The 11,475-nt window shown below is 39.2% G+C and overlaps 1 protein-coding gene across 1 annotated transcript; it reads right to left on the bottom strand.

Moving 5' to 3' along the window:
* Positions 1-5,232: 5,232 nt before the first annotated feature.
* Positions 5,233-6,841, bottom strand: LOC121400506. The gene is made up of 2 exons (XM_041583714.1): positions 5,633-6,841; positions 5,233-5,472 (listed from the first exon to the last, which is right to left on the bottom strand). The coding sequence occupies exon 1, from the start codon at positions 6,570-6,572 to the stop codon at positions 5,718-5,720; it is 855 nt and encodes a 284-aa protein (XP_041439648.1). The 5' UTR covers positions 6,573-6,841; the 3' UTR covers positions 5,233-5,472; positions 5,633-5,717.
* Between the last annotated feature and the right edge of the window lie 4,634 nt (positions 6,842-11,475).

Raw genomic sequence — 11,475 nt, 5'->3', positions numbered from 1 at the left:
GATCCAGGCTGAAAGTGTACTTCTCTTGCACCACGTTTTCTGTCAGTATAAGCCTTGCATTTGGCTTGTTGACGTTTTACAATGCAGCAGTAGATGATTTTGTATGCACAGTATTTTGTGGAAGTTTGATGTCTGCAACATGTAACTTAGTGCGCATCTGTAATAATTCAGCTGGAGATGATTGGGTTGTTGCATGGCACTTTGCTCTGTAGTTATGTAGGAACTCTGTTGTAAATACTTTCCAAGATTTCCCAGTAAGATTTGCTGTCTGTAGTGCCTCTTTCAGTCTTCTGTTGAATCGACGATTTCTCCATTTGCTTGTGGGCAATACACTGAAGATTTCCTATGCACAATATTCCTCTCTCTCAGAAAGAATTCAAACTCAGATGAGACAAACTGTGGTCTGTTGTCTGATATTAACTCCTTTGGATTACCTTCTCTGCTGAAGACTGTAGACAGAAATGTTATTACTGTAGCTGATATTATATGAGAAACAAATGCAATTTTAGGCCATTTACTGTAATTGTCTATCAAGGTTATAGAAAATCTGCAGTCCATAGGAGCATTTCTAAAAGGACCGACAATATCAATAGCAAGTTTTTCCCATGCTGAATCAGGAAATGGTACTGGTTTTACATCTGGTCTCAATTTAACTTTGTGTACAAAATTCTTTGCACAACCCAGTGAAGTGTTGTTTTGTTGTGACATTTTAGACACTGGCTGTGTGGCAGGCACTAATGCTGTAGTAATGAGACAATCAACTAATTGTAGGTTTACTGCAGCAAACAGATCCCTTCCAAGTATAGCAGTACCCTTATTCACAATGTAAAAATTAGATTTTGCAGTATTTGATTCAAATTGTACAGTCACTGGCAAGCAACCAAGCACAGGGATTGGATCCTTTAAGTAACTGACCAGTTTCAGGGCAGATGCAACAAGCGGATCTTTTGCAAAGTATTTCAAGAAAATATCCTTTGGTAGCTGAACCTGTATCAAGCATCAAGCATGGAATGTCCTTTGTCAGCAGAAGCAGCACTGACTGACTTGTCTGGAATAAATGTATAGGGATGTCGCGGACTGTTCGCCCGCGAACTAATTCGCGCGAACATCGACCGTTCGCGTCCGCCGAATGTTCGCGAACGTCGCGCGACGTTCGCCAATTTGGGTTCGCCTTAGCTGGCGCTTATTTTTGCCCTCTCACCCCAGAGCAGCAGATACATGGCAGCCAATCAGGAAGCTCTCCCTCCTGGACCACCCCCACACCCCCTGGACCACTCCCCTTCCATATATATAAACTGAAGCCCTGCAGCGTTTTTTCATTCTGCCTGTGTGTGCTTGGAAGAGCTAGTGTAGGGAGAGAGCTGTTGAGTGATTTGAGGGACAGTTGATAGTAACTTTGCTGGCTAGTAATCTACTTGATACTGCTCTGTATTGTAGGGACAGAACTCTGCAGGGATTTGAGGGACAGTGAGTTTAGGTTAGTTAGTTTTGCTGACTAGTAATCTACCTTCTACTGCAGTGCTCTGTATGTAGCTGCTGTGGGCACTGCTTCTGATCTCATCTGCTGACTGCTGTAATAACCCAATAGTCCTTGTAAGGACTGCTTTTATTTTCTTTTTTGTTTTTTTTACTTTGCTACTGTAAGAGCCCAGTGCTATTAGTCTAGCTGTGTTGGGGAGTGGGACTGGTGTGCTGCTCCTCCTAGTAGTTCACCACTACCAGCACCAACCAGAGTCAAAATTGTTACAAAGTATCTTATTTGCACCTGTTAGCTGTTCTGAGCTATCTGCCAAAAGCTAATTAAGTTAGAAACTGTTTTTTTTCTGGCTGTTCAGTTCAGAGAAAAGAGGGACTGGTGTGCTGCTCCTCCTAGTAGTTCACCACTACCAGCACCAACCAGAGTCAAAATTGTTACAAAGTATCTTATTTGCACCTGTTAGCTGTTCTGAGCTCTCTGCCAAAAGCCAATTAAGTTAGAAACTGTTTTTTTTCTGGCTGTTCAGTGCAGAGAAAAGAGGGACTTTCCAGTACAAAAGAGGGACAGGGGGTTGAGTGGTCAAAAAAGGGACAGTTGGGAGGTATGCAAGTGCCACCTAGCTGTGTGAGCTTTTTCACATTCTGTCTAAATAACAATAATAATTCCGTGTCCATAAACATCACCTGAGTGATGTTTTTACAGCAGCAATAATATATTCCGTATCCACTACTGTATACGTTGCCCTTGCAGGCATTGTTTGCCCAGTCTTTAACCAAGTGCCACCTAGCTGTGTGAGCTTTTTCACATTCCGTGTCCAGAAACATCACCTGAGTGATGTAGTGTGATTTCTGCCCTTTACAGCACAAAACGCAGCGCTGTGTCAACAATGTATTTTTCAGATACATTTTTGCCCTTGATCCCCCTCTGGCATGCCACTGTCCAGGTCGTTGCACCCTTTAAACAACTTTAAAATCATTTTTCTGGCCAGAAATGTCTTTTCTAGCTTTTAAAATTCGCCTTCCCATTGAAGTCTATGGGGTTCGCGACGTTCGCGAACCGTTCGCATTTTTGACGCAAGTTTGCGAATATGTTCGCGAACATTTTTTCCGCCGTTCGCTACATCCCTATAAATGTACCAGCTTTATCCACACTTAATACGGTGACATTTGTAGTAGTGACTTCATGAACATCTTTAGCAGAACTATGGCAGATCTTAGCAAAATGTCCTACCTTTTTGCAATTGCGACACTGTAAAGCCTGGACATGTAACATAATTTGCAGTGTGTTGTGTTGAACCACAGCAAAAGCAGTATTTTTTATTTGTATTTGCTGCACGGTTTGCAGTGTAGGTGAATCCCTTTCCTTAGCACTGTATTTTGCCTGTGACTGTGCATTATTAGGCCACAGTGTTGAATTCACAAACTGTACATTCCCAGCAGTTCCCTGACTAAGAGTTTTAACTTCTGCTACTGCTGTTTCAATTTGACTAGCAACTGTAATAGCCTTTGCAAGGGTTAAATCCTGCTATAGCAGCAGTCTCTCTCTAATGCGAGGTGAGTTTGTTTTTTCCACTATTTGGTCTCTTAGCATTTCATCTGTTAGAGTCCCAAACTCACAGGTAACAACCAGCTCTCTCAAAGCTGCTACAAAGTGTTCTGTGGATTCGTCATTACATTGTCCACATTGGCAGAATTTATATCTTTCAGCAACCACATTTACTCTTGGCACAAAAAAGTTCTTTATAGCAGTAAGAGCAGTTTCATAAGTATCATTAGATAATGGTAATGTATAGAATATACGATGTCCCTCTGCTCCCAGGCAGTGAATAAGTAGGGTTTTGAAGAAAAGGTGCAGGCTGCAGCAGAGGTAGAAGATCCATCTCGTCGTCAATCTGTTATGTTTTGGGTAGCCGAGGATGAGTAGAGTATAACAGTGCTTTATTAGCAGGGTCTCATGCAGCCATTACACAACAGTAACTTTCACTTTTAAGCTGTCAGGAAGTATGCACAGTATAAGTCTGAGCACAGTGACATCTACAGGCCATCTGCACAAACACCACAAACAATGCCGCGAGGCTCATAAACCTCAGCAACCGCTCCTCCTCTGCCATGCCACTTTGCCAATCCCTACACTGGCTTCCTCTACCTTTCAGAATTAAAATTTAAATTAATGACCCTGACATTCAAAGCACTTCATAACTCTGCCCCACCTTACATCTCTGATCTCATCTCTATATACTCACCCAACTACTTGCTAGGCTCCTCTACTGACCTGCTACTCAACTCCTCTCTCATTACCTCCTCACATGCTCGCATTCAAGACTTTGCATGGGCTGCACCCCTCCTCTGTAATTCTCTCCCACAGTCTGTCCGACTTTCTCCCAACCTTTCTGCTTTCAAAGGTCTCTTCTCTTCTTTAGAGAAGCCTACCCTCACTCTGCTTAACTACCAAATGCAATACCACATAAAATACCACAATCTCTCACCCACTCAATTCTGATCTTGCCGACTCCCACACCTTCAAGGGAAAACAATTCGCACCAATAAGACTAAAAATCCACATCTCGCAATGTAATATTGTTCCTTAAACTGTTACTGCATTGCAAATTTTAATTGCGCATTGCAACTTTTAATTGTGCACTCATAAGAAGTGCTTGAAGGTTTCGTAATCTTTTGGAGCAAACATAACGACTTTTTCAGTAAGAAGTTTCATTACATTGACTGCGCATTGGCGCAAACTATAAAATTCACAAACGGTCTTTCACTGTCGGAAGTGGTCGCTAAACAGTTTCCGGGCTCGCAAAAGCTATATTAAATTCGCACAAAGCAAAATTTGTTCGCGCAAAGGCATAACTTTTCGCATTGCGAATAGTTTTTCCGTTAGCGATTTTTATTACATTCCCCCACTTGTGTCTTATTCCATTCCCTTTAGATTGTAAGCTCCTTTGCACAGGGCCTTCCTCACTTTTTGTACCGGTATTGGTTGTGTATATGTTTCTTCATATGTTCTATGTATGTAATTGATGTGATTTAGTTGTATAAACACATTTACTTTACAGCACTGCAAAATATGCCAGTGCTATATAAATAAATGTTAATAATAAAATAATAAACTTGTTTTTTAGTACCAAAGAATAACATATTACCATCTGTTTCGTATAAAACCAGCAAATGAGTGGAAAAGAGCATCCTATGTATGACAGCCAAATGGAGCAGTTCTGGGGCAAAGAATGGGAAACAAGATAGTACTGACACATGATACAGGTTGTAATCATACTTACAGAATTAAGGCCAATTCCATCTGTTTGGAAAAAGTTGCAGTGATTGAACTTGGGGAATTGCCACAATTTCTTTCCATTATAGTTATTATAAATTACTTTGGTTAGCAGCAGGTGAAACTGTCGCTGGATATGTGAATGGTTGAATTGAAGTAGATAACTGTGCCAGTGTGCCAGTTGTGATTCCTACAGTATGTCTACACAAATAACATGCGTAAGAAGAATTTCACCGGCACACAGGAATTGTAGTAGCAGGGCAAGCCCTTGCAATTTTATTATGCAGTAGTGCAACGTTTCGGGGTCACGCCCCTTTGTCAAGCATAGTGTGGACAAGTGCAGACATGATTTAAAGGGTGTGCAATTAACAAATTAGCATATTTAACAAGCATTGCTGTGAAAAAAGTACTTTGCATTGAAAAAGATTTTTACATATCAAGATGCCATTTAAAATGCAATGTTAAAGTGAAAGAATATGCATCCAGGTGCCAATTAACAATACACTGATATAAAATTTCATAGTGGAAAATGCAGTTAAAAAGGACAATGTTAAAAGATATTGCAGTAAAAACCTGTTTAGTAGAAAAATTTAGTGAAAATATTTTTATCAAAAATGCCCATCAAAAAGAACATAATAAAAGATCAGTTAAAGTCCATAAGTGGTAGTCCTTTATTTTGACTTCACGTAGTGCTGGAAGTGATGAAATATAAAGGTGAATATCTAAGAGAAAATTTTAAAAAAAACAATATGGCAACACAAAGGCCATGAAAAAAAAGTTAAAATTGTGACAGCTAGACAGATTCGATTAAAAGAGTAACAAATACTTAAAATAAGATAACCCTGCATCCTAAAGGGATGGGGGGAAAAAAGGACACTTTACCTGTCCCTGAAGGGATCTCATAACAAAGTTTTTATCTGAAAGGAGAAGGAATAGCATTAGTATATATTTCTACCATTCCATAATTTTATAAATAACACGACATATTGTACTCCTCGTTAAGCCCCTTCGGGGCCCTGCTTTGCAATGCCCAGATCCAATAGCACTCCCTTTGTAGTAGAGCTCTTTTGATATCTTGGCCCTGTTTACACATAACTTTTTCTAACACCTGCCAGCGGAGCTGCGCCACCCTTTGGCCATGTGTGAAAAAGTGTTTGGCTAGAAGGGTTTCTCGTTTAGTTTTAACCAACTCCTTTTCTTTATCCGTAGTAGTTGCTTGTGTCCCTAAAGTTGTTTGACCAACGGCAGGTAGTTGATAATTCCTGATTGTGGACTTATGTTCATATAATCTTGTTTTAATGGATCTGGATGTCTGGCCCACATAGGCCAGACCACAGGGGCATTTCAGGCAATAGATCACATTGCTGGTGTCACAGGTGAAAAAACCTTTAATCGAATGTTTAGAACCTTGCAAAGGATGTGTGACATACTCCCCAGGGATAATCCCACTGCAGTGTCCGCAATTCCTGCAGGGGAAAGTGCCGTGTGATCTCATAGGCTGTTGGTTGTTTAGGTTACACTTAGGTTTCGTTTTCACCAAATCACCCACATTTTTCCCCCGCCGGTAAGAGAATAGCGGAGGAGCCTGAAACAGCTTACCATACCTCGGATCAGTGCCAAGAAGTCCCCAATACTTAAGTACGATCATACGGCACCGTTTTGAGTTTACATCAAAAGTGGAAATAAACGGTATTCTAGGGGATTTGCGTGTTTCAACCATCTTTTTCTCTAGTAACTGTTGTCTAGGAATAGCCCGCACCTCTTGTCTGTGTTTCTCTAGGGTACCTTCCTCGTATCCTTTAGCCAAGAACTTTTCAATCATCTGTGCAGAAGCATTATCATATAATTCCTCAGTGGTTGCTATGCGCCTGACCCGTAGCAACTGGCTCCGGGGCAAGCCCTTAAACAACCCAGGAGGATGATATGATGTGGGCCGCAATAAGTTATTTCTATCCGTTGGTTTGGTGTAGACTGTGGTTAAAAACTCCTGTCCTGTGTATTTGATGTTTACATCCAAAAAGTGTAACTCATTGGGACTAACCTCCAGAGTGAATTTAATGGTGGAATGTATACTATTCAAATATACTAAGAATACAAATAACAAATAACACAAATAACATGCAACATTTTTGTTTTATGCAATGTTCCATAAAGCACATGTGATACTGAGGTGGCAATAAAGTTGTAAATTCCTATGGAAGTATCAAACAAAATAGCTATTAATATTAGTATCATTTTTTTAAGGGTAGCAAGGGGCTAATGAAATTTCCTCAATTACTAGCCATTCAGAAGAGAAAAAAATATTTACACCAGAGGTTGTTGGATTTTTTTTCAGTTTATGCTGCCCTTGGTCTTCCAACAGAGTAAATTGGTCATACTTTCAAGAATGTATAGGACAGCAAACACATTTTACCCCATTTGATCTTACTGACCTTCAAGCTGGAAGAGCAAATATGAATTCTTCCATAAATAGAAATGTATTTTCTTTGTACAGACATTCCTGATTTCACAGACTGAAAGGAATCCATTTAGTCTGTCAGCTAGCAGGGTCCATCTCCCTACCCCCAACGGCTCATAGAGTTATTAAGCCTCTCCTTTCCCTTGTTCCACTTTAATAGATTCTAGGGCTTCAAGTCCTTATTCCATAGTGGTTGGTGTACAAATTCCAAATTTGCAAGGTCCTAGAATCCATCACTTCACAATGTAAGATGGTGAGAGGATGTTGTTTATTTTTCACTATTTGGAATCAGGTATGTCTATGTAAAAAAAATAATTTATATTAATTTTTTCCAAATTCAGATAGTGTTTCTATATACTGTATATACAGTACACAGGAAAGGACCCAGACTTGATTTTTGACCTGGGTCCCATTCTGTATAAAGCTGTCCTTAAATAACACCGTGAATATGATATGAAAATTTCATTTTAAGGTAAGGTCCCTATTTAATTATAAGGTAACCATTTATTTATTTAGGACCAGTAGCAGTTAAAAATAGAAAATCATTTCTATCAGTTACAGATGGTATGGGATCTACTATCCGAAATGCTTGGGAAATGCTTGGGAACTCCATAATTTAGTAAGTCTACTAAAAATTATTTAAATATTAAATAACCCAAATTACATTGCTTTGTCACCAATATGTGTTTATGCAGTAAAAGGTTTAAAAGATTTTGGAACCTATCCAAATATGTTTAGAAATTTTTAGATTTTGGGTTCAAATTTAATAAATACTTTTAAAACCTATAATACAGGTATGGGATCCATTATCTAGAATCCCATTATGCATAAAGCTCCAAATTATGGGAAGGCCATCTCCCATAGGGCGAAGTGACTAACGCTGGTGTAAAATTCACTAGCGAAGGATATAGACTGTAGTGCTACTTCGCACTCTAACGCCAGACCAATTTTCATTCTGGTGAATGGACGTAACTACGCAAATTCACTAAGATGCTGATTTTACTTAACGTTACCTCTTGCGCCAGACTTGCCTTCGCCACCTCAGACCAGGCGAAGTGAAATAGAGTAGATAGGAGTTCCTCAAAAAAATTTGAAATTTTTTCTAAGTCCCGAAAAACGTTGGCAGCTTTTCAGTTTTTCAGCATGATAGGCTGCAAAAGATCGTAATTTTTTTTAGGGTACCCGGATTCCCCCCTACATTTCCTAACATATGGCACATAAACTATACACTGGGCTCATGTGTAGGGCATTATAACAACTTTATTTTATTTTATTAAGGTTCCCTGGGCTTGTGTAGTATAATGTCCATTGAAATTTAACTTCCCGCCGTATGCAAATTAGCTAACGCTAGCGCAACTTCACTTTGCTTGCCGAATTAACGATAGCAAAACTTCACCATCGTTCGGCGCCCTGGACGCAACTTCGTATTTTAGTGAATTAGCGTTGTCCTGGTGAATTTTCGCCTGGTGAAGTGTGTCGATGTGAGCGAAGGCGTCGCTGGCGAATTTCCACAGGTTAGTGAATTTGGCGTCACCATAGACCATATTTTAATAAAATAATTCACATTTAAAAAAAATATATATTTCATTTTTCTCTGTAATAATAAAACAGTACCTTGTACTTGAACCCAACTAAGATACAATTAATGTTAATTTGTGTTTTAATTATTTTTTTTTATCGAACTGTTCTGAAGTTCTGAACTTTCTGGACAACATGTCCTATACCTGTACAAAGATATTAAAGATAGAGTATTCATGCAATTTGAATCCAAAGCCTCCAGCAACATTTTTATCAGAAATAATTTATGTAGTCAAATTTTCTAAACATATTTTAGTAAGCTCCAAAACCATTCAATTATCTTTACTGGTAATGAAGCCCTATTAATTTATGAGCCTGTTACAAATTTAGGGGGCATTGTTCTATTAACCACTTAGTTAAGGAGCTAGGGCAGCTGTTATTTGATTTGTGGTTATTTGGTCATTTTAAATGGATTCATGCAGCTTAGTTATAATCTGGCATAGGGTGCTGTTTAATTATTACAGAGAAAAGAAAATCATTACGGTAAATAAAACATTTTTTGCTTTAAACAGACAAATTTACTAAGCGGCGAAAATTCGCCACCGAGGGCCTTTTTAGCTATCGCAACATTTCGCCAGGCTTATGTTTGTTAGGACAACACAAATTTACTAAAATGCGAAGTTGCGTCCAGGGCGCTGAACACCGACGAATTTTCGCTATCGTTACTTCGGCTAAAGTTGGTTAATTTGCATGCGGCGGGAAGTGAATGTACAAAGCACGTATATGTTGCAGCAAATACATTATATTACAAAAGCCCAGGGAATCCTTAATACAATAAAATAGAGTTGTTATATTGTCCTACACTTGTGCCCAGTGTATATTTTATGTGCCATATGTTAGAAAATGTAGGGGGGGGGCCCTGTTACCCAAAAAAAATGTATGGACTTTTGCAGGCTATCACCCTGAAAAAGGGAAAAGACGCCAGCATTTTTTGGGACTCCGTTGCAATTCGCCTGGTCTGTGCTTGTGAAGGCAAGTCTGGCAGAACAGGTAATGTTCAGTAAAATGTGCATCTAAGGGGCCGATTCACTAAGGGTCGAATTTCGAAGTTAAAAATACTTCGAAATTCGACCCTCGGATTGAAATCCTTCGACTTCGAATATCGAAGTCGAAGGATTTAGCGCTAATCCTTCGATCGATCGATTCGAAGGATTTGAATCCAACGATCGAACGAAAATCCTTCGATCAAAAAAAGGTTAGCAAGCCTATGGGGACCTTCCCCATAGGCTAACATTGACTTCGGTAGGTTTTACCTGCCGAAGTAGGGGGTCGAAGTTTTTTTTAAAGGGCAAGTACTTCGACTATCGAATGGTCGAATAGTCGAACGATTTTTCGTTCGATTCGTTCGATTTCGTTCGAATTCGAACAAATTTAACCAATTCGATGGTCGAAGTACCCAAAAAATACTTCGAAATTCGAAGTATTTTTCATTCGAATCCTTCACTCGAGCTTAGTGAATCTGCCCCTAAGTGAATTAGCAAACTTACGTCCATTCGCCAGAGCGAAAATTCACCTGGCGAAAGAGTGTGAATGAGCGATAGTGTATGTCTTTTTCACTAGCGAATTTTGCCTGCGCCCGTAGAGTTTTAGGGAATAGATATTTATGACTTAGGTCAGAAAACATAACAAAGGAACAGATATTGTATATAAAACTGTCCTGCTTTATTGACATAATGGTACATTTTCAAATGTGCTATGTGCAATATGAGTTAAGGTATAAAGGGTATTTCTCTTGTCTAGGACAATTCTTATATAAAAATATTTGAAAATATTGTTATATTGCTCTTCAAACTGAGGGAAAACAGACATTGGTTTTTGTGTGATACTTCATGCAAAAGCTGTTATTTTTTTTAATTTGCTTTTTCTTCAACACAAATCTTAGATTGAGCTGCTGTTTCTGTAACCAGTGACAGAAGTCTATATATATATATATATATCTATACATATATAGTTAAAATGAATTGCCATAACTTATACAAATCATCTCCTAGGAACTGGCTTTCATTTCAGTCATCTAAAGGGACAGTATTATACTGTGCTTCCTAAAGAAGGAGGAAAGGTCTTTTAAATTGGGAGTGCCAAAAGTTATGCACCCCCAAGTGATCGCATGTACTTACCTGAAACCTAGGTGCACCTATTAGGAGAAAACTTCACCAGTCCTGGGATTCTTCCAGCGAGCACCACGGAGCGATCGTCTTCCTTCTTCTGAACGAAATAGGTGACCTTTTCATTAAAGTTTGGCTTTTCACACAACTGCACATGTGCAGCCGTGAGAAAAAAGAAGAAGCCATACAATCGCTCCATGGTGCTAGCTGAAGAATCCCGGGCTGGTTCAGTTTTCTCCTAATAGGTGCACCAGCCCGGGTACATGCGATCGCTTGGGAGTGCCTAACTTTTGGCACCCCCAAGTTTAAAGACCTTTCCTTCTCCTTTAAAAGAAATTGTGAGACCACGTTCCAAAATATCTGATTAAGTATAAGTTAGTCAGCTTTAGTTTGTTCAGTTAATCAGTCTGGATAATACTGAATTTATAAAAAATCTGATTATGCCTTTAGAATTCAATGAAAGGGAATCAATACCAATATACGCTTATATGGGGGGGGTATAGCAAAATGCTAAACCCCTTTGGCTGCAATTCTCATTACCGAACACCACATTCCTACTATGGCAACCTTATTGGATGAGCAGC

The sequence above is a fragment of the Xenopus laevis genome, chromosome 2S, assembly GCF_017654675.1.
Source record: "Xenopus laevis strain J_2021 chromosome 2S, Xenopus_laevis_v10.1, whole genome shotgun sequence".
Taxonomy (NCBI): Eukaryota; Metazoa; Chordata; class Amphibia; order Anura; family Pipidae; genus Xenopus; species Xenopus laevis.
This window is presented reverse-complemented; position numbering and strand designations above follow the sequence as displayed.